The sequence below is a fragment of the Saccoglossus kowalevskii genome, chromosome 10 (assembly GCF_978046115.1).
Source record: "Saccoglossus kowalevskii chromosome 10, keSacKowa6.1, whole genome shotgun sequence".
Taxonomy (NCBI): domain Eukaryota; kingdom Metazoa; phylum Hemichordata; class Enteropneusta; family Harrimaniidae; genus Saccoglossus; species Saccoglossus kowalevskii.
This window is the reverse complement of record NC_140650.1, coordinates 8011582-8036900: the sequence shown is the minus strand read 5'-3', so window position 1 is coordinate 8036900 and position 25319 is coordinate 8011582. Positions and strand designations below refer to the sequence as shown.

At 34.3% G+C, this 25319-nt stretch overlaps 2 protein-coding genes across 4 annotated transcripts in view; both read right to left on the bottom strand.

Annotated features, from left to right (window-relative positions):
• Positions 1-2311, bottom strand: part of LOC102808716 (uncharacterized) — a 59323-nt gene extending 57012 nt beyond the window's left edge. For both annotated transcript variants that reach the window (XR_014930695.1, XM_085504208.1), the window contains exon 1: positions 2200-2311. The gene's annotated coding sequence lies outside the window, so the exon portion shown is untranslated. The remainder of the gene's footprint in view (positions 1-2199) is intronic.
• A 305-nt stretch (positions 2312-2616) lies between these two features.
• Positions 2617-25296, bottom strand: LOC146737843 (uncharacterized). Of its 2 annotated transcripts, none has more exons than XM_085504206.1 (4): positions 25177-25296; positions 16615-16784; positions 7999-8209; positions 2617-6527 (listed from the first exon to the last, which is right to left on the bottom strand). In XM_085504206.1, the coding sequence occupies exons 2-4, from the start codon at positions 16768-16770 to the stop codon at positions 6322-6324; spliced, it is 573 nt and encodes a 190-aa protein (XP_085360332.1). In that variant the 5' UTR covers positions 16771-16784; positions 25177-25296; the 3' UTR covers positions 2617-6321. The 2 variants fall into 2 exon arrangements, with proteins under 2 accessions (XP_085360332.1, XP_085360333.1); XM_085504207.1 differs by lacking the exon at positions 25177-25296 and adding an exon at positions 24900-25151.
• Positions 25297-25319: the final 23 nt, after the last annotated feature.

Genomic DNA, 25319 nt, shown 5'->3' with positions numbered 1-25319 from the left:
TGTGCATATGTATAATATTATGTATGGTGCTTGAATGTAATTGGTCCAGGCTGTCTAAACTACAGGTCTGGGCACAGACACACGGAGGTCAATCCATAAATCCCCGTTTTCGGACTGCGTCTGAATAGGGACTAAAAATGATGTGCATTAATGTCTAAATCTGTATAAACACTTCTGAGATTCAGTTTAATACAAAATGATGGAAATGCATGATTTTGAAAACTTTTTGGCATTAAAATGGCTGCCATTCGACCATCTTGAATCAGATCATGAAACAAACACATGTGCACATGTCTAATATGATGTCTTATGTTTGTGTAAAGTTTAAACTTGATCAGTTCAAGCATACACAAGATACTGCAGGATATGCAAACATGCACGCACTAACACACACATACGCAGGTCTATTTTTTTTTAAAATGTTTTTGTTCTAGGCGACAGTTTCGGACATTTAAATGTCACTGTTGTCTCTCCTGACTTTTTTCTATTTTGTAAGTGGTAATTGCAAGTGCTAGTGCTGACACATAGTGCATTTTGCCACAGAAGTCATTTCCTGTTTGGGACTACATGACAGGGTCGTGTGGCCATCTCTCTATCAAATGACAATTTTAATGCGCTATCCTGGCATCAACCAGGCTCAATCGAACACAAGCACCTGCGAACCTTAACCAAGGTTCCCCCAAAGTTGTATTCGTTAGTGAATGAATCTCAGCCAGTGGAATTGGCCAAGTGTTTATATGCAGTCAACTGCCTTGTAAAAAGGCCAGTAGACTGTACAAGCACAATCATAGATTAAAATTCCAACATGTCCGGGACAGATTTTAGGCAGTTAAATATCAAACTTTCTGTGGACAGGTGAAAGTTTTTAGAAACTTGCATTAGTATTAGTCAGGAATCAGCACAGACATGAATAAAAATAAAATGGCTGCCAGTTGGCCATTTTTGTTTGAATCTCAAAAACGAATTGACGTACACCTGTAACCCAATATACATGATCATGAATGAAATCGACTGGTCCATATCCAAGAAACATTTTCTGACACGTTTGAATATTAGAATTCCTCAAATTTTAGGCCAAAAATGGCAACCAGTCGGCCATTTTTTATCAAATTGTCATGACATGCATATGCAAGTCATTATACAATCAAAACAGGTACTAAAGAAACATGTCGGCTAAACAGACACATTTTTGATAGCTCAATCTCTGAATTATAAATATTTTGAATTAATTTCCCCCCCCCCCCCCAAAATATTCAATAATATTTCTACTACTAGATACCATCATTGTGTTGAGGAACAGTTTACTACATGTAGTAAACGTTCTCTGTCAACGACATTATACATGGATACTTATGTGTCTCACTTCCACCTTCAATTCATTTATTTACTATGGCCGCAATGAAGGATGAACAGCAATATTGCAGTTAAGAACCAGTTTCCTTATATGATATATCGATATTGATCACAATGTAGCTATTTCCATCAGTGGCAACACTTTGTGTACTGTAGCCATTTTGATAGCAAAACAGTGACACATACAGTAATATTGCTGTTCCATTCTTTCTTGTGTTGGCAGTAATTCCTGAGTACAGTCGAGCGCGAATATAAAAACACTCTAGTTTTATCTTTTCGCTACCGATTTTAAAATCAACATAACGGTCGTAGCAACGCACAAATTCGTCGTGAAGGAATGTTGCCACCATATTTAAAACTTTCGTCTCTAATGACGCGATCGAGTATCGACATAAGTTCACGTGCAATAAAATGTTCACTAAGGCTACGCTCGATATGAGAAAACAACTGTTGGCGTCCGACACCTACGCAACACAGCCATGAGTCCAACAATGGTTCAACGCAGTGGGTCAGTGTCCAGAAAAAAGTAGACACGTCATCTTACATTATAGTGTACTTTAATTACATAAAAGCAATTTAGAAGCAAATAGAATAAGAAGTTGGTTTAACGGTCAAAGTAACCACAACGTTAAACCACAGCTACATGTACTAAAATGGTATGGTTAAATCTAACACATGGCGTTATCTATTATGACACACTAACTGAAAGGCGGAAATAAGTACGATTTGTTTTCACCATGATATAAAAGTCAAGCGCCAGCAGTACTTATTTTGGCAAATAGTTGTAAAACTTATATCCAGGAGGTACAATTTACGTTTCCAACTAATTAATTTACCTCTACTCACCTATTTATGCACTATCTCACCAGTCAGAACAACTTACTAGAACTTTTGTTGAACACCATGTCCGTCCAGTTTTGTATCTTTAACGTTATTTCCGGGTAGACTGTAAATGCCCGGATGTAGTATCAGAAAATCCAAAGACAAGAAAAATAAAATATTCGGTGACAAAGATAATTTAGATTACAGGTAACATAAACACAGATTATCTGCTGATTTTGGAATCTGAATAAAAATGGATTACGCGTAATTATTAAAACAATTCAATCGATCTATTCACAATCGACAAACAAAAAAAACAAAGTAGTCACATTATTTTTCGAATGAGGGCGCTCGTGCAGAAACACCGCCCATTTCAACTTCGAGTTAGACATGGTGTATCAATCGCTTATTTTAAAATCAGGGGAATTAAAATAATGCAAGTTTATTTAATCTCTTAAATCTTATTTAATCTTTTTTTTAATGTCAATGAAAATCAATACAAAACACTTAGGGTACCATATTACCGGTTACTTTTATGGGGGAAGACCTTGGTGGGTTACCCATAAATGTATACAACAAACCTGGTCAAAATATTAATCTTTTAATGTTACCAAATACATCACCATCACCACCACGAAAGTCAGAGTTACACAATTCATAAACAGATCATTTATTGCAACTTTTATTGAACCTTCTACTGAAAAAATAGAATTTTGTTTTTGCTTGAAAATATATTTTTTTTAATCAAAAGTACGCTAACATGCACAAGAGCAATTCTGTTGTCAGGTTTTGTTTGTCAGAAAATTAAATTTACCAGTAGTTATAATAGATAAAAAAAGGGTACAAATAACAAAGATCCTATAATATACATACTGATGAAAAATACAATGATTCATTTTCAACAACTTTAGTAAATAAATAAACTCTCCCACTACAAGTAAACAAAAAAAATCACTCTGCATTTTACAATGCCCAGTTGTTTATTTAAAGACCAGAAGCATAACGAATTTTGTTATGTGAAGAGTAAAAAAAAGCAGTTTTTGTGAATGACAACAGCAAAGTGAAAACCTGCATCTGCTGGGTTTTCTTTACTACAAAGATAAATTTATTATGCATGCGGCAATGAATGATATCACGGAATAGCAATGAAACAAATCATCATAGTACAATATAGTTTCTATTCATAACCATTGTGACTCATAAAATGACCAAAGTACATACTTGTTTATTAAAAAAAAAAATTGTTTTACGCCAGGCGACAGTTCCGGACATTGAATGACACTGTTGTCTCTCTGGACTTTTTTTTTTTTGTATGTGCAAATTTCAAGTGCTAGTGCTGACACATAGATACGACTTCTGTGACATTAAAATGCTATGTCTGGGATTACATGACTGGGCTGTGCGGCCATCTCTCTATCAAATGGCAATTTAAAGTGATATCCTGGAGTCAACCAGGCTCAGTCGAACGCAAGCACCTGTGGACAATAACCAAGGTTCCCCCAAAGTCGCATTCGTTAGCACATACTTTATACTCAAAACTATACACATTCAGGGATAATTTAGCTCCTAGTCATGTGCATAGTGAACATTTTTTACACTGCTATATTATAGCAGCAAGAATTGCACACATGACGTTGCCGTACTTGAGTGTCGTGATGAATGGATTGAATCATCTTGAGTAGACTTTACAAAGTGACATATATCAACTTCCAGTTCAAAGAAAATCGAACACATGCCAAAAACCTGGTTATTGTATGTGTGCCATGATGTACAATCCAGCTACATGTATAAACAGACAGACAGACAGACAGACAGACACAGACAGACAGACACAGACAGACACAGACAGACACAGACAGACAGACAGACAGACAGACAGACAGACAGACAGACAGACACAGACAGACAGACACAGACAGACAGACACAGACAGACAGACAGACAGACAGACAGACAGACAGACAGACAGACAGACAGACGATATGACGACTGAATTACAAATCTCTATTTCGCACATTGTTCAAGTGGTACTAATAATCAGCTGCTACTTGTACTTCTGAAAAACCAAAACCAAATAGTGATTGGTTGAACGTCAGCTGCTTTTAATTTTGTTAAGTCTTCAGTCATTGGTTAAAAATCAGCTGCTCTTTTACGAATTCTGTAAATTTTCAGTGATTGGTTAAAAATCAGCTGCTTTCAATTATGTAAAAAAACTAAGCGATTGGTTATTAACAAGACACTTACAAGTAATTTCAATGTGTATTAATAAAAATAGATAATTAACACTGTTCAATTATGAAAAATAGTATAAAGACAATCAAGAATTTGAGTTTCCATTTTCCCCATTACTCTGTAAATGACAAAATTTTAATTATGAACACTGATTTGCAAATAAATTTTTAATGGGATGCTTGATAAAAATTCCTTACAACTACCATGTTCAATTAATTTTGGGGAAGAAATAACTATAATCTACATAGATATTCTGGTTAGCATTGAACATGCAAATCTTACAGTGCAGTGCAAAGACAGGGTTCCTTGAACATTTAATGAAATACATCATTAGAAACTTGGGGGGGGGGGCTCCTAAAAGTTTCTAGTCAAGATTTCAACAAAATTGTACACAGAAAATATTGAACAAAAATCTTAGAAAGAATGACAGAAAATAAATTATTTATACAAAACATATTTCTAGAGAATAATGAACAGTAGTTTTATAGAAAAATCAGGTAACAACCCTCCCCCTCCCAAACATTCTAATGGTCACCCCTGAGTTTTCAGTCACGCAGATTCATAGTCAGTTTCAATGATTTGAGTATTTTTTACCACCAATGAAATTCCAAATCATACAGACATTCAGCCTGAAAAGCAAATTTAAATTTCAGGTGAGGATGATCACATGACTGCAAGTAAACAACTAGTTGTAGGAGACATTCTTTTGCATACTGCCGTCTGCATATATTTTACAGGATTTTTTATTAATGTTCAGAAAATGGGAAAGAAGAGATTCAATTTTATATAAACAAATTTAAAATAACAATCCTTAACTTGACCCCATCATTACAATCAATAGGAATTAATGACCGACTAGAAATTGAAATACACCAGACAATGAGAGCGACCTTTGAAATGTACAGGTCAAAGTTCAATGAACTAGGTGAAATATATCAATTGCTGGCCAGTATGCTTAATACACTCAGTATGCTGTATGATGGAAGCCAGTGTACAATATAGGAAATTTAAACGAGTTAGTTTCCAAGAATTGAAGTTAAGGAAACTCTAAAGCATTATTAAACCATTGGATTTAAAGTCACATATTGTCAATTTACACCCAAAATTTTCGAGTTCCATGGTTGAGACATTACTGAATGCGACAGAAAAGAGGTCGATTTTACAACAGGTCATTTGTGAGCCAGTTTGCATGGTGCTTATACACGATAGTATGTTGTCGCTCAAAAATATTTTACAAAGGCACATTGTACAGACACGATAGGAATGAAAATGATATTTTGTTCATATTCATTTTCAGTGAAGAATGTAAAATGTAATTTTCTATACTTATTAGAAGTTTGTGAGCCTTCAATGTAATGTTAGACTTCTACAATACAAAAACAACAAGTGCTGTACAAAAACAACTGCCTAAAACTACATAACCAGGGAACTTCTTTATATTTTTTCATAATTTTTTATCAAGACTGTAGCCAATGAGAACTTATATCCGTTTGGTCCAAAATTAACAAAAAAAAATTGTAAAAAAACACGTAACAATGTTGAGAATGGGCAACAAAAAGTAATGGTGTTCAAAAAGTTTAGTTAACACTTCAGCCTTATGACCCCTAAAGATAACACATCCTTTATTATCATGCTTTATTAATTTCCAATATCACACCTCAATCTCTGTTGTGTTAAACTGTTTTGGAACTTTAATAAAATGTTTTTGCATTTGGTGAATTAAATTAAACAAAGTCAATAAGTTTGTACCTCCGAAAAGTACCAAGATGTACATGTATGACCTTTTGGGGTAGGGGTCATGGATAAAAGCTTTTTATACATAAGTCCCGCAGAAAAGAGAAATTGTGAAAAAGAAGAAATGCCACTTTTCTGTAAAATAATATAAAGTACATGAAAGAAATAAAATGTCTTTGTTCACTTATTGATATTTATATTGACTCTGTTGCCAGCCATGACAACAAAATGTCCTTTTCCTGAAACTTTACCAACATTGCGGGTTGTACCCAAGGACTGGTTAGACTGCAATGCTAGACTTCCGTCGGTTGAATCAGTTCCACCATCTGTACAGTCACTTCCTTGGATCTGAGAAGAGGATAACTGTTCTTTTCTCTTCCATGAATCTGCAAGTCAACAAAAATATTCAAAGTTAATAAAGTATCGCAAGTATCGCAGCACGCCATGTTTGGTATGGGATCCACATAACGTGCATGAAATTTCAACGTTCACTGTGCCAAGACCACTGACCTTCAGAATTAATTTTCTAATTCTAGTGCATAACTGTCACTGACTTCATGGAGACCTTCGAAGTGATGATTACATCAGAATATAAAAGAAACTGGGGGTCAAGACCTAAGTAGTTAAGGTGGAGTGATTTGTCATTCCCTGGATACCATACAATTATATCGGTTTAAGGTTGATTAATTTCCTCTACACCCAAGATTTTTTGTGTAATCTGTAGCTTTTGTATAAAATGTAAACATACTAGGGCAAACATCAGCAACAATTTCCATGCTTTGTAGGAAGTTACTTGTCCTATAATAGCAATAATTTCTAACAAACCTAAATGTTTAACTTTTGAACTTTTTTTGATAAACACTGTTCCTAGAACAAGATGTGTGACTTTTAGGGTCATGCATAAGTACCAGGATGTGCGACCTTTAGGGAGGGGGTCCTGTACGAGACTAACCAAGATTCTTCATATTTTGAATTTCAATATGTTCTAGTGTATCATCTGATTGAAAAATGCTAATGATATTTGGAAATTGTATTTTCACACTATTGACATTAAAATCACAGATGCTGTGATTGGCTGAATAAGGTTTTAACTGCCATTTTGAAATTATTAAATATTTAACAAGCAGCCTGTCGGCTGAGATAGCTGCGCTGTTAGCAATGAACATTTCAATTAAAGAATAGAAGATTTCATTAGAAAATGAACAATATGTATAGTATCAAAGCAATCAGACTTGCGGTCTTTAACAAGAAGTTAAAAATATCACTTTTTACCAAAAATATTCACCAAAATTAGAGAATTAAAGATATCATTACAAAATGAACAAATCTGAGAGAGGTCCACATGTAGTACCTATATATATATATATATAATATCAAAGCAATTGGACTTGCGGTTTTCAACAAGAAGTCGAAAATATCACTTTTTACCAAAAATATTCACCAAATTTTAAGAATTTAAAATATCAATACAAAATGAACAAATCTGGAGTAGTCCACATGTAGTACCTATATATGTAATATCAAAGCAATTGGACTTGCGGTTTTCAACAATAAGTCGAAAATATCACTTTTTACCAAAAATGACAATAATATTCACCAAAATTAGAGATTTGAAGATATGATCATGAAATGGACAAATCTAAGAGAGGTCTACCAAGGTACATATACACCAAGTATCAAAGCATTCAGGCTTGTAGTTTTCAAGAAGAAGTCGAAAAAGTAAAACATTGACACGGACGACGACAGAGAACAATCACTCATATGATAAGCTCCGCTCGACAAAGTCAACAGCGGAGCTAAAAATGAATCAATACATCGATGAATAATCCAAAATGTGTGTAAAATCAATGAGCTTACTTTCAGACAATGTACTTTCTTCAGTTGATTTTTCATAAGGTGTTTGTTCTTGTACTGGAACACCAAGTCGTTGCTGTACTTGTCTAATATCAGTGTCGTCTAAAGTGATCACCAAGTCGGGGTAATTATCGACCAATGCCTTCCTGAATTCGGTGTAAGCTTGTGGGCTACGTGACTTTTCGAGGCAATTCAGAAATTTAGCCGCTTTATCCTGAAAGAACGAACAGTTTATTGTGCAACATGCAAGAGCACAGGGCTTGCAGAACTCTGACACTGTATATGACACTGTGGTGAGTTCATAATTGAAATTACAGAATTTGTAATCTTTGATCCAAAATAGATGTGCACATAAAACAAAAATTGCATTTATTGTACTTTAAAATATGATTTATTTGAATATTACTTGTTGGTACACCTCTGTCATGTATACTAATATAGAAAATACAGAATATCATTATTTGGGCTTTACTTTTGACTTGTATTACGTAATGTACGTCTAAATGTTGAATAATAGCAAGGATTTATAAAATAAATGTATGGATCAAGTGTTCTAAAATATATTTTTTCATATAAAACAAACTTGAAGTTCACTCATATTTTATTGCAAACCAAAAATATAACATCTTTTGTATCAAACCAAATAGCAATGCTATTAGAACAATGGAATGGAAAAATATTTTTGTGTGTACATACGGCAGAGATAATCATGATGTTTTGATTCTTTCAGTCTCATCAACATCATGTCCTATCAGTTTAATAATTGATGTTTTCATTAATTGCAGCCTAAATTAGAGTTAAACCATTGGGCCAAGAAGATAAATCTGAAGTAGATGTAATTTTAGAGAACTGCAAAACAGCACAAGCACAATAGTGTCATCGGTCAAAATTTTTGTAGAAATAAATTATGGAAATCCAGTAAATAATTTGGTCACAGGTGGTAACATTTTTTTTTCAGAGCAGGTGAACAGAACAGTGTCTGAGTTGTTAATGTGGTACATTTATTTCATTTGGAGGTCCCGCCAATTAAAAAAGGAGGTTTGATTAAAATAACAAAAAAATTCTCATTTATTTATTTTCATCATACACTTTCTATTATTTTATTTTATTTTATTTTATTTGAATTTATTATTTATTTGCTGCAGTTTTTTTAAAGTAATACAAAATAAGCCATGCATGGCACAGTCCCTGTTAGTTATCAAATTTAAGATATATAGTTTTGTTTATAGTAATATAGCTGGAATATAAACATGTCAGGAATATTAATATGATTATGATGATTGTTTAACATTCAAATCATTGACATTTGTATCTGATTGTCAAACGAGTATTGAGAGATATTGCTCTGGAACAGCATTAATTAAAACAAAATCAGCCATTTTGAATATATGTATGATGAATATATAAAATTTGAAAATAGTCAGTCGAAGCATGTCAGAGATATGGCTCTAGAAGCCCATTCATTAAAACAAAATGACCACTAGTCAGCCATTCTGAATCTGATCTAAAAAATAAAATAACGTGCATCAGGACCCCGTAATGTCTAATGTATGTACCAAGTTTGAACAAAATCCATCCATAAATGCCAGAAATGCTTGATATTTGATGATTTTTTAGCACAAAAATGGCCACCATTCGGCCATTTTTAATAGGATTGTCAATTCAATATATCTGTATATCTATGACATGATGTATAATGAATATTTAAAATTTGAACATAACAAGACATGAAATGTCACAGTCCCCGTTATTTGATTATAAAGTAGTACAAGGAACATCTGCAAACAGGTGAATGAATATGTACTCTATGTGGGTACAACTCATCATAAAGTGATTTCCCATAATCTAGTTTTGTACTGACAACTAAAAACTTCCACTGACCCATGTTGAGAATCTCAGAGTACACAAGTGCAACAAAACTATTTGTCATACATGTATACTTGCTCAAGAAACTGCATTCATAAATCTGAGTGAACCTTGATGTACATGACTTACCAGGACCTGGGTTTGTTTCAACATCACCACTGGGCATCAGAATCATTCTCATGTTGTCAAATACAATTTTTTATTAATACAGTAAGGTTTATTATTTAAAATGTATTCATTGTACATAGAACAACATCTGTTAATTTAAACAATTGTAAAAGCTATGTTTTCAGAGCAAGTACATGTAATAATTAAGGAAGCCAGTAAAGGTTGGTCTGCTCATAACCTTCAATGGAGAAGTAACAATAATTGTTTGAAGTCTTTTTCGTGCAGTGATATTATTGCATTTCATCATTATTAATGGGTATAAAATACTGTAAACCATTTAATTTTCACTTCTAGATATATTCAGGATTCTATGAAATTTCAATAAAGTCCCTGACACTCCATGTTGTAGGAACCCAGAAAAAATTGCCTTGCAAAATTGAAGCAGTTCACAGCACCACTGTAAAAAAAAAAAAAAGTTTAAAATGAGTATTGTTAAAGATATACACATGTGGGTTCATAAGACATACCGGTATGTACCAATCTGAGCGGTTCTAGAGATTAGTATCACAAGATTTTACTCTCCGTGATTCAATATCAGCCCTATGTATAACGCTGTGTTGATCAGGCGAACTAATTGACAACGGCCCTACAGGTAACGCTATGCAATCACAGTAGTTTTGTATTCTTCTTGCATTTCGACCATGGAAAAATATTTGTTTTTGAGAGTGGCCGAATTATTAGAAGAAAAATAGAAACTATTTTTTTTTAGTATAAATTCTAGTAACTGAAATGCAGGATTGGTAAAGAACAAGACAATAAGCAAGATTGATAAACCTTCAGCGAGCACTCCTGAAATTTCAGATCATTGGTACCATGTTTTTGGATACATTCAATAAAATTGGGTTATTTATTTGATGTAACGAAACATGCATTCACAGCAGACGGAAATTCGTTTGAGATGTTACTGGATTTTTGTATTCAGTTTTCCATTTCAACCACCATCATCACTTAGTAAGCTGAGATCATGCATAAATGCACAGTGTAGTGCCACCAGAAAACCAATTGCTTGAGAATATTTTGCACCATTATGCCATTTCAAATATTATATTAATTCACAGACAACAAAATAAAGATTTTCAATAACATATAAGTTTTCCCACAGTTGATGATTGTATGGCAATAACATGGCTTCACCAGTTTTACTCTGGAAGAAGTTGGAAACAGATAACAGGAAGGGGCTACATGGCTACATCTTTTTTTTTTGAATTTGAATCAAGCATGATTTTTAAAGTTTTTTTTTTTTTACAAATGTCTATTTCAGGGCAACAGAAACAAAAACAATAAATGTGTAGGTAGGCATTTTAACAATTGCACTATTAATATTGGATGAAAACGTCATTACCGATATAAATCATAATTCTGTTCAAATTAAAAATAAGATCACATTTAATTTAGTCAGTTTTCATAATTAAATACATAATAACATGTACTTATAAATTTGAATAAGGTTCAATGGCTTTTTCATTTAGTGCCAGTTTATACACCATAAAACTTCTGGTTTAGGTGTCACACTCAAAGAGTGAAAGGCCTTTGGTTTGGCATCGCGAAATGTTGGAATTGAATCCCCCCAAAAATTCAGTAAAGTTTACGAAAAGTAAAGTATTTTCTAAAAGAAGTTTCGAATAAATACAAACACGAATACATTGCTTAGTTGTTAGTACCGGTAGCAAATGATCACGGTAGCACAATCTGGTCATTCTGTGTTTCGCAAGTGAATAACTTACTTGTTTTCGAAGTATTGCAATTGTTTATTATTATTCAGTAATGATTATAATACGCACAAAAAAATAATTCGTTGAATTTTTATGAATTGGAAGTAATATTCAACTTAGTTTCATCGTAAACGAATGATTTCGGTCGAATGTAAATGCGATGCGATGCGATATCCGCCATGTTATTTCAGTACACGTGGTCATTTAAATATGTTAATGACGGCTCAGTGACCTCGTGGTGAACGCAACAGGGGATTCACCGATGTTTAGCAAGATCTTTATGCTTTGATTTTGACGGGGAAAACGGCATGATTTTTTTTAAATCGAAAAATTAGTTGTTTTCAAAAAATAAACTGAGCATTCAAAGAATAATTTAACATTGTTCACAGAAATAACAGCCCATTGTCGAAACGAAGCTTACCCATTCACGCTATTCACAATAAACATGATACTCTTGAAAATAGGTGTCAATGACTACGGTAAAATATAAATTAGACTCTTTTAGGCATCAGGAGTGAATGAAATATCCAAAACATTAAAAAAAAAAACTGCCGAAAAAACGGGCGATTTCACGGTCCGTTCACAGACTGTGGTCCGTTGCAGACTGCTCGACCGACCGTCCATACACGTGTTGTCACTGTACATCCGCCATGTTGAATCGCACAGGATCGCCAAAATCTTCATTGCAACTAACAGTTCAATGCTCACAACATAAAAAATACGAATATAATCACAGGCAACCTGCTATTATATAATGAATAAATTGATCGACACAGGGAAATTCCCCCCCCCCCCCGAGTTGTGAATATTTCGGAAATCGCTACACAAGCAAAAGACCGGAAAACGATTTACCGGTACTTGAAAACTATGTTCTCGTGAATTAATCGTTCGTGTACAATAATTTGACAGGGTATACAATTCACAAACTAGTTTCGTAGATTAGAGACAATTGTTTGCTTTTTTTGGTTTTTCACAAGAATATAAAGCTGGCAATCATCATAATATTCACGTCCGTACGTCACGAAATGTACACCAATCGTACCCCAATAAACTGGAAAACTTACCTTTGCAAACACGTCTCTTATGCCGCCTTCTTGAAGTTCTTGAAATCAAATAAAGTTACTAGTTCTTCTAGTAACGAGTGAATGAGACCACTGAGCCAAACAGAATACATGTATAAACAGTACTATAATAAATTGCACGCAATGGAGAAATCACGTGCCGTAATAACAGCAGCCTTACTCACAGATCTAATCTACTGTAAAATATTTTATTTCAGCTGGAATTATCATTCGCTGAAAAGACTTTTTCTGGGTGTTTTGTATTGAATTTATTTTCATTGATTTTTGACAAGTTGACTGTAAAATATAAGAAAAGGGTATATTCGCTGGATTTTATTTTAACTGAAACATTCCTTCAGCGAAAATAGCAAAAAAATGTTGCAAGCAAAAATAAAGTATTTTACAGTAATTAATTTATTCTGAGCATGCGCAGACGTTTTGTCAATGTTGCCGGGAGAGGCAATTTTTGATAAAATCGTGAAAAAGACCCACTTGGAATTTTCAGATCTGGAAAAAAAATTACGTGCATACTCGGAGGGGACATGTTCATCAACCTGCCAAGTTTCACTGATATCTGCTGTAGAATTTCTGAGAAAATGTTGGAGACGGAATTATGGACATAACCTGAATTATTAGTCCCCTTTTCAGGCTGCGCCTGAACGGGGACTAATCAGTCACAGCAAGTCAGAGATATGGCACTAGAACCACATTTAATAAAACAAAATGGTCGCCAGTCGGCCATTTTGAATCTTATCTGAAAACAAAATGAAGTGCATCAAGGTCCTCAATGTATATACTGAGTTTGAACAAAATCCATCTGTAAACAGCCGAGAAATGCTTGATTTTGATGATTTTTAGAACAAAAATGGCCACGATACGGCCATCTTGAATCAGATCGTAAAACAAATTGATGTGCATATGTATAATATCATGTATGATGTATGTGTGAATTTGATAGTGATTGGTCCAGGCATTTCTAAGATACAGGTCCGGACGTACGCATACACGGACGGAAGCACGGACGTCAAAACATAAGTCCCCATTTTCGAACTGTGTCTGTACGAGGACTAATATCTATAATCTGAAAAATACCATGGAAAACATTGGCCCAGGTAGTTCTGAACCCAGCACAATGTGTACTAAAAAATACCATGGAAAACATTGGCCCAGGTAGTTCAGAACCCAACACAATGTGTACTGAAAAATAACATGGAAAACATTAGCCCAGGTAGTATAGAACCCAACACAATGTGTACTGCAAAATACCATGGAAAACATTGGCTCATGTAGTTCAGAACCCAACACAATGTGTACTGAAAAATACCATGGAAAACATTGGCCCAGGTAGTTCAGTGCCCAACACAATGTGTACTGAAAAATACCATGGAAAACATTAGACCAGGTAGTTCAGTACCCAACACAACGTGTACTGAAAAATACCATGGAAAATATTGGCCCAGGTAGTTTAGTACCCAACACAATGTGTACTGAAAAATACCATGGAAAACATTGGCCCAGGTAGTTCAGAACCCATCACAATGTGTACTGAAAAATACCATGGAAAACATTGGCCCCATGTAGTTTAGTACCCAACACAATGTGTACTGAAAAATACTATGGAAAACATTGGCCCAGGTAGTTTAGTCTCCAACATTGAAAAAGAAAAAGTACTGAAAAAGACTGCCTTCCAACTGTTACAGTTGTCTAATAGCAACAACACATACAAATTGAAATGAACTTGGCCCTAGTAGTTCAGAACCTATCAATACACTTGTCTATAACAGTCCATGTATTATATACAGCCCATACATGTACATGTATATAACGTATGGGAAAGTGGGAAAAAAAAACAAAAAAAACGATAGTAACAAAAAAAATTCATAACTTTCATGAAAATAGAGATATCTTCACCAAATGAACAATTTTGAAAGAAGAACTCAAAAATGAGCCAAAAAACAAAACAAAAAATATTTATTAATAATAGACACTTGCATATGGTCTCATGAAATTAGTAAGTCAGAGTCTAGTCCATGTCAACACTGTTACTAAAAAAGACGGTTAGGAAACGAATCATGTTCTTTTCATTGGATGCGTGTCGCGGGTAAACATTTGAAACAAAAGACGTACTAATCTGTGATAAATCATTAACATAAAATGTAGACAGGAAATCACGCAAATATGACGTCATTTTCCCCAGAGTTCATTGCAATCAACAACTGCACGCCATTTTATTGTGTCTCTGTCGATACTTTCAGTAATACTAAAGTGTAAGTTGTTACAGTGAATCCTGACAAAACCTGTCGCTCGGTTTAAGCTCAAAACAAATTTGCCTGTCGTGTATGGCATTTTCGTTTCTAAATAACAAGATCGGCAGAAAACTGAAATAAAAAAACCAACAAACATGATCAAAAAAAAAGACGTCAAAGAAACCATACAAGTGTTTATATTTCAGCCAGGCGAAAGTTTTAATGAGGAGCCGTGATACCACGTACATTTTGTTGGAAATAAACAAAATATGCGATAAGATAACTGAAATGACCCGCCCATGCTTTACAAAATACATGTAAGCAGACCAAATATGCAACAACAGGCAGTTCCAATGAAATTAAGAACAGTTAAAAAGGGTTCGAAAAATTGATTTGGCGAAGAGACTGCTAGAAAGTTGTACCGACAGTTCAATGTGTTCAAAAATTGTAGCGTTGAATAAAACCACATTTAACGGCTCGCTGAATATTGCAACATGAAAAATTTTCCAAAAAAAATGAAACAAGGACAGACAAGAACAATTAAACATGCATTTTATGAAACTGGCGGAAAATGTTGAATACATTTTCAACAATTTCTACGGCGTCTACAAAAAATGTGTTACGACTTTGAACAAAATGGCTGATACAGTGACGCAAAAGCAAAACGACAAAAATTACTCTAATAAGCCCCCAAATCGCACACAACCTTCATAAGTACGCACAGTAGTATACTAAAAATTCATTTGGTAGTATTTTTTATAATACAATGTATTTTAAAATAGTGACTTAGGGGTTAGAATTGTTGTCACTTTTCTACTGGGACCCAAGCTTACTCTCATGACAACAGTGAAAACGATAAATGACGATTCTCGATTCTGAATGTTTTCACAGTCACAAAAAGTACTCATCCGAAATGTACGTGTGGTTCTTCGTAGAACTTGTTCACTAAACGTGGATATTCTATCGAAAACGAGCTTAAAATTTCAAATTCACGGAACATCAAGTGATCGACACAAATGAAACAAAATGGTGGACCTTGAAATCTCAAGCAACAGAGGGCGTACACAGCGCGACACGCATCCTTGAGGGATTAGGCAGATTCACACCTTTTAACAATGGCGTTTCCTAACCGTCTTTTTTAGTAACCGTGATGTCAAGAACATTCATGCCACATTTCAATGCAATCTGACAAGCAGTTGAAAAAATCATTTTTGACCAAAAATAACAAAAATATATTATTATATACAAAAATATATTTTATTTGGATGTGATGTCATGAAATGAACAAATCTGACAGAGGACCACCTCAAGTAGCTGTGCTATAAATAGCAAGGTGATTTCGCTTATGGTTTGGGAGAAGAAGTCACTTGAATAAAAGTTGACGGACGATGTGCAGCGGACAGAGGACGGCAGGTCCAGTTAACCTGCAAGCTCTACTCGGTCAGCTTCGATGACAGCAGGGCTAATAAATTCATGGTGTATAATACATCAGATTTTAATCAGATTTGATTTTCGGGTAAAATGATCTCAATAAATTCAGAATGTAATATAACACAATAACCATACCTGTGTTGTTTTTTCTGCTCTAATCCTTTCATCATCATCGATGTCAAGCACAAAAGCCGCTACCATAGGATTCAAGACGTATTTCACATCAATAGTCTGTACCAATAATGGTCGGTTAATTCTCAACCGATAAACATCTTCCTGTTTCATCGCCATTGTCTGTTTTATAACTGTCAATATTATACAGATTAAAAAAAAAATTAATTATCATTTTTACCATGCCTGATAATCAATAAGTAAAAGGAAATAATTAGAGAGAGGAAAATATTTGTCCTTGTTCGCAAAGTCATTGTCATCGTCGTTGTCATGTCTCCAGAGTAATTTTTTTTTTTATGTGGTTACTACAACTTAAACAGTGTTTATCCAATATTTAAAACATTTTAACCCATAAGATTGGTGTTAAAAGTTGGCTAAAATAAATACACCTGTTAGACATAGAAAAGTGTACAGAATGAAGACATTTATACCATTGATCATAAAAGCCATATATTAGTAATATGCTCTCTAAGATCTGTTATTAAAAAGTGCATTAACCCAAAGTTATTTTCATTATATATACTTTTCCTGCCCAAAATTTGGCTTGTATGTTTTTTCGACAAAATTTATCAAGTGGGTTAAAACATTCACTCATGATAAAACTAAGTTTGATTTTGTATATATTTCATACCAAACCACAACCATAACTGGGTAATATGAGGTTATTACGAGAATACCTCAAAGTATGCACGAAGACAGTACAGCAGGAGTATCGACTGACACGCAGTAGAGATCAATGTGACGATGTACTGCCTGAGTGCATACTTCGCAGTATCCTCGTAATAACCTTATTAATATACATCCTTTCCATCCAAGGATACATCATGGGAATGCCGAAATCCAAAAGTTTAGAGCGGAATCAGCGAACTTCTTTGTGTAGAATTCAGTCAAATCCTGGTGGCAGCCATGTTTGTTTTTATTATTAGAGGACGGTTACACGTGTAATCATTCATTCCATATTTGGGATTTGCATTTCCTTATATGGTAGTATGAAAATATCCATAAAATACCACAAAATTACAGCACACTGTAACCTATGGTGTTACAGTGACAGATGTATAATAATAAGCAATATTGTTAAAGTCTCAGAAAGCAAGTTATATTTTTTCAGTACATGCATAGTCTAGATGTTCGTTTTCCAGTGATGTTTTGTTTCTTCCACCATGCCCAACACTAAAAAAACACTACTAGAGTTGAACCACAAGTCCAAGAAGCACAATTTTGAAGTAAAAAACAAAACATTATTCTGTAATGAATTTTAAAATCAACCAAATCAAACATCTTCACTAGCCATTTATTCAGCCTTCAGCATACCATTATAGTTTTGTACCTTGGCAGAATTCCCACTGCAAATTTATATTCACTGTCGATGAAATCAAACAATGGTATGTACTTAGATGCTTTACCATGATAAATGGGCAAGTGTTATGACGCGTTACCATGGGAAATCGAACGTGAAGTCGCATGATTTTACCAGTTAAGTGATTGGGTGATACAAGACAAAATTTATTGGTTTAAATTAGAAGGTGACGGGAGGTTTTTGCTACAGAAACACTGTTTGATGGATCCAGCGCCTTGGCATATCCAGGGATCATTTATTCAAATCATTCAATTCAATGCAGTTCACACAATCATGCAAGAGTTTGTAGGAATGGCCGTTGGCTTTGTGCTGACTTGTGAAAGAAGCAAGACATACTATTTGTTAACTTCGTATATTCACTGGGAAATGGGACTGTGGAGTGATGTTTTGTATTCAATAAAATTACTATGGTTTGATAAAACTTAAGAAACTGTCTAGATTTGTATTAAAAAAAAAAAATCGCCCAGAAAATGGAGGTTGTAAACATTGGAATTAAAACCAAACAAAATCAAGCACATGAATAAGTACATTAAAAAAAAATGAAAAAAAACAACAACCTTAAATCCATATGTTAATAGAAGTCAGCCAGTCTTATGACAAGTACCACAACAGACCAGAATAATTGGAGGAATCCAATTTGTAAGAAAGATAAAATTACTACTCACAGCTAGGATAAAATATCAGACACACGAAGTGATACTTACTGTGCCAACACACAGTATCAGACTAACAAAATTGACCCAATAGTGACCAACATAATAGCACAGATAATAAATTGTTCCCCTGTGAATCAACATTTGTTTTTATTGTGAACCAATCAACAGCTGATATTTTACAGTCAAGCCATGGTTTATATCTCAAGAAGTAGGAGAATGACTGGCAAGGAATTTGATAATCCAAGGCCTCTTTAATAAAGACAAAATTCTCCTCATACAGGACATACCCAAATCAAGGTTTCCAAGGCTTATCCCTCAGTAGTTGCAAATTCGTTGACCCTGAACAATAATATAAACTTGATTGCATCTTTAGTATATAGTAAACACAGTCAATATATACTTCAATGGTGTAATATCATGCAACCATATTGAGTGCATATTTTACCAGATTTTATGTTGCAGAGATACAAGTTTTAAATTCATTGGTTTGTGTAGCCCTGCGTACAGTGCTGTGTGTACGGGACGCGTTCAGTTGATAGATGTCCCCACCACAGCCCTGCGTACCTCCATAGACAAAGTACGGGACTTTGAAAAATATAATTTTTTTAATGAAATAGCATGCCCAGGTACCAAAAATGGTGATCGATCACCAGATATATCCAGAACTCCCAGTTCGGAGTCCAATTGTGGATGAAATCGGCTACTTTGACCTAAAAACAAACACATTCTCTTGCGTGAATGAAATTAAAAATGGCGGCGCTTGGTGGATAATTTCTCCAGTACCTACGCGTTTACATTTTGTCCGTCTTTACTAGTCGCATTTTAAAGACATTTCAGTTTCAGATAACTTTGTAATGGTTGTTACGGATAACTCTCGTCATTTCAACCGATTTCGGCTGGGAAACTACTTATTTTTAACTTGCGCACCAATTACGGTGCGCTCCCTTCCGGACTTTGTCTATGGAGGTACGCAGGGCTGTGGTGGGGACATCTATCAACCGAACGCGTCCCGTACACACAGCACTGTACGCAGGGCTATGGTTTGTGAGAAAAGATTTTCATGCATATTCACTAGGTGAATACCGCATTTTGCTATTAGCAAAATAAAATAAAAGCCAGTTACTACAGAAGTAAAAATACCCATTTATACTTAGTCTTCATAAAACGAAGAATACTGTAAAATATTTTATTTTAGCTGGAATTAATTTTTGCTGAAAAGGTGTTTTGTATAGAATTTATTTTCACTGATTGTTGACGAGTTGACTGTTAAATATGGGAAATAGTTATATTCGCTGGATTTTATATTCACTGGATCATTCCTACAGCAAAATTAGTGAAAATTAATTCCAAGTGAAAAAATATAGTATTTTACAGTATGCACAAATGATATTCAGATGATAAATGACAAAATAAAATTAATTTAAAAATAAATCATAAATTAAAAAAACTTGTCCTACTGTCGTAGAAATAAAGTTGAATATGAATAAACGTGTACATCTTGAAGTGCATACATTTCTTAGATCAGGTTACATGTACTACATCTTTTGTGCCAAGTTTTACTCAGAACTGGTCATGTCTTAGTTGTGAGATGTGATATTATCAGGGACAAATACATGTAGGTCTGCTTATATGGGCCAGTTCAATTCTTTTTAAAATTTGAATATTTGGAATATACAGCATTCTTCTCAGGGCATAATACATTATACACTATAAAGAATTTATAAGAAAAAGAGTCATACGCAACTGGTGTCTGAAGAACTGGTTCTTATTCATCTTGGGCATTTTACCCTTTAATAGGTCGATAAAACCATGCTCGTATCTGTTTATGTAATCAAATCTGTCAACGCTTCAAGTGAACAGTGAGATTATTAGTTACAAATAGTATGTTCAAATGAGGCATATATGTGGTTTATTTTCATCTTGGCTGAGCATACAGGGTTGATGTGGCAGTAAAAAGTTTTATAAACATTCAATCAAAATCTATGAGAAGATAATGCTAAAAAACATGTTTGCCCAAAGTTTTGCCTGAACTGTCTTAGCCAAATTTATTTTTTAAGCAAAACTTTTCTAAATCAGTTTCAAGATCAAATTGACACCCCACACACACTAAATTTAATTAATTAATATGCATACTTCTATGCATCAATGAGCAATAAATCATAAATAACGACCCATATAAATAATATTAGTTTGGGCACTGTTACTGTTTTTGAAAAGTACACCGAGACTACACTGTATTGTAAATGCACAGGCAAATGTCCCAGGCTGACATTTTGTTATTTATGTCAATTTCACTATTCTCACCCACTGAAAATATAAATATAGTTAGATTTCATTCCCAGCCAAAGTTGTGGCATTTCTTTATTACATAGTTAATTGCTATGTTCACACGGCAGCATTCTATCGGAGCCGAACTACTGCTCCTCCCACGGATTAACAGGAGATTATCTCCAATGCGTTCATACGGACGAGAGCCGAGATCTGCCAGAATTCGATTCAGTTCGATCAGAGTTGAACGGAACAGTGCCCTTGAATATTTAGTGACTGAAAACGATTTTAGTGTCGTGCTTGTGTTTTTTCTTTAAATGGCATGATGCTGTTGAGCTAGGAGAAAAAAGAGCCTGAGCATGGAGGTAGAAAAGACAATGACTGGTATTATGATTTAGGTACTAGTATCTCGAATAAACAGGTAACACGGCAGCTAAAATGCGTTTAATACAGCCTATTCGCTCAAGTTATTGTCATGCAAAATTACCATTTTGTAACTATTCAACTGTAGTGATATCTAAACTACTAGGAAGAATCACAGATTCTCTTTATCTATCATAGAGAAACTATGGAAGAATCTAAACCTACCAGGAACACATCACCGTACCGCGATCGATTCTGCGATTTTTATCTTTAGTGTGTTTAAATAGTTTCCGTTCAGTCGTTCTTTCAAGTTTTTGTTGCATAATTTCGTACGCCATTTTTTGTTTCCCGTTGAGCTATCAATCTATCGCAATAATTCGTTACTATATATTAGGACGCGTACCTTTTATTCAAGTCGGAAATTGCGTGAAATTATGAAAGATGTTGTCCCCGCCATAATTGAAATGAAAGGTTACTCGAAGAAGACGATTGAGGGCGTGATTTCGGCTCGGATAGTTGGGCCCGATGAGTTTACACGATCGGAGCCATGTCGGGACTCAACCCTATCGGAGTTCAACCCCAAGGGTTTAGTGGAGCCGAACTTGGCTCGAGTCAGCTCGAGCCGAACGCGTTTACACTGCCATTTTTGCTGGCTCAAGCCGGCTCGAGCCGTTGGGCTCCATTAAAATGCTGTCGTGTGAACGTAGTAAGGGATTTTCAATGTCCATATATCATGATAGTTTATTTACACAACACTTGCACTAATTGTACAGCTGTATGGTTTACAGATAACAAACCATCAACTATTTTAAAAATATAATAGATGAATTTTGAAAAGTAAACATTAATAGTGTTTTCCACTCAACTAAACCATCTTACTCTTATACCAGGGTAGTTACACATTCATCTCTATAATTACTGTGGAATACTTTATTTTTGCTTGGAATTAATTTTTGCTAAAGTAATGATTCAATGAAAATAAAATCCACAGAATATTCCTTTTGTTCTTATATTTTACATTCAACTTGTGGAAAATGCATGAAAATAAATTCCATACAAAACATCTGAAAGTCTATTAACGGAAAATTAATTCCAATTAAAATAAAGTATTTTACAGCATAGTAAATTCATAATACAACGATTCACATTACAAATTTCATTCATGTCACACAATTTGCAAATAATAAACAAATTATGAAAAGAAATTTTCTTTTTTGTAATTGCTTTTTATAGTTTTTCATCATTATTTTATACAGAAGTAAATTTCAAATTTGAATAATTTCTTTATTATTGTTTGGCACATATAGATTTTGATTGTGTTGCCACACATACAAACACTGATTCATATGTAATATATACATGTACATGTATTACAGTAAAGTAATTTATTTTCACTAAAGAGATGAATATTAAACGAAAAAAATCCAGTGAATAAAAACATTTTTTTGTCTAAATGGCTACACCGATTTAATTTTATGGTGGACATCCGCGCGCGCATTAGTTTTCGCCTGTTCTCAAAAAAAAAAAAAAAAAATCTACGACGACGAGTCTCCACAGATCGGTTTTCTGTCCGGAACTTGTCGACTCGTATTGTCGCAAAGGGCCGACTTGTCGTAAAACTCGTTTTGGACTACCTCAAAACCAAACTCCGCACAGTTAGATGCGCGTTACGTAAAGCGCAAAGACCTATGGGAAAGAGATTGCCTCAAAACATGCAAATTTTGCCATAAATGATCCAACATGGCGACCACACCACCAAAATACGCGAGCATAAAAGTTCAGAGGTGAAACGGAGGAATTGTTGTAGACTGGTACGCAATTGACGTTGGCCAGGGAGACGTTTACACAGCTATACGAGAGGTCGGTAGCGGCAAGCGAGTTTCGCCCAGACAACTTTGAGAACATATTGTCCAGAGTGGCTATCCCGCGTTTCTTCTGCAATGAGAGAAATGGGAGAGGAGTGGGGGTGTATGGTGGCCTAAAAGATGGTCAGGCGACAAATCTGTTCGGTTGCTTTGTCCGCATTGAAGTCGACAAAACTGTAATGAAAGCAGCAGAAGCTCCTTGGCCGAAGTCCCCTTACGGGGTGACGTTGGTGTTTTTTTTCAATATTGAGCCTCTTATAATTTGTTACATACATGTAGTTGAAGTAGTTCTAGAGCATTTGTGTCTACACTTAGTCTATCTGAAGTGTCACTTTAAAAGCTGTAGTTTGAATGTCAAAGAAGTTTATTTTCAGGTTGCTGTTGATAAACTTATTGTTCATTTTTAATTATTTTTTTTTTCAATACAACACAGTAAGTTTTTCTTTATTATTGAGTTGATGTGTATGCCTTTGGCAAAGCTAACATCTGCCTTATCCTCTTGCCTTTTCAAAATCAAAGGTGATGATACCTGTGACAGTAATACAGTACGAAATGTGTACATCAACATGTGCCTCCTACAAATAAAGACTTGTTGTTTTTTTGATACACTGTGGTTAAATTTGTAATAATAGCTTCGTAGCATTTTTTTTTTTGGCCGAATTTTTTTTTCTTTTCGCCCTCTCACATTAGTTTTAGGGTCTTCAAAGGATGTCATCCATAAAATTAAATTTGTGTGGCCTATTGTACATTCAAATCATCAAAATCAGTGAAAATACAAAAAAGAAAAAATGTCTTTTCCTCAAAAATTAATTCCAGCAAAAAAATAAAAGTATTTTACAGTACTAACTTGTACATGTATATTACAAGCATATCATATTTATATGTATTTGCTTGCAACATACAAGACAAAAGTAAATTAATTAAAATGTGAATGTAGTATATTAACTTTTCCTTTTTTTTTTTGTTATGACAAATTTTACGTTTTTTTCATTATATTAATCTTATATCTTGTTAATAATCTTATATTATTTAGTATTTCAATGATTTTTTATTATTTAGTAATCTAGTGATTTCATTTTGTTATTTAGCATATTGTTTTCTATTTTTTTCCCTTGTACTGTAAAATTATTTATATTAATAATTTTTGTTGAAAAGAATTTTTGGGTGTTTTGTATGGATTTTATTATTCACTGATTTTTAACGTGTTGAATGTAAAATATCATCCCTTCAGCAAAAAAAGCAAAAATTAATTCAAAGCGAAAATAAAGTATTTTACAGTCCCACAACCCACTCAGGATTGCACAAGAGTGAGTGAATAAATGAACAAATGAACAAATAAACAAACAAACAAACAAACAAACAAATAAACAAACAAACAGACACACAAACAAACAAATAAATAAACAAACAAACAAATAAATAAATAAATAAATACGTAAAAGATACAAGAGAATAAATTTTAACATGCTGTATTTGTAACATACGAGTTATAAGTAAACACAAATGCTGTGCTTTCAATGAAAACTCCTGTGGCCAAAACATTTGTATAAAAGAAAACACACATGGCCGAAACATCCCGATCGAAAAGGACCATGGCTGAAACGTAGTTCGTTTTAGTGTCACAATTTGTATGGGCCCCTCCGTTGAACCATGGAAGGTACCTTCCATGGTTGAACAAACAAAACTGCCAATATGTCTTTTCCGCGAAAATTAATTCTCGGTAAAATTGTGTTTTACCTTTTATTCGAAATTGTACACACACATATCCGTTCTTATTTCGTTTCTCCTCTCAATGGTCATGTCAACCAACCGGCGAAAAGTTTGTACGAATGTAAGTACTTGTCGGCAGATTATTATTTCAATCCTGAAAACTGCGTTTTCGACCGGCATGCAGCAACAACTTTACCCAATATCGGGGCTTACAATTTTCGATTTCTTATAGCCATGGGCTCCGCCACCACGTTTCCACGGCATATCATGGTTCACGCCAATTTTAATAAACAAGATTACTCACCGGTTGAGTCACAATCCAAAGCCTATCTTAAATTCAAAGACCGGCGACTCTAGGAGGAGATGCGTTAGAAGCACTAGTACACAGAGCTGTATATGACTAAATAGGAACTTGTAAAACTCAGATCATGCATATTCATTGCATGG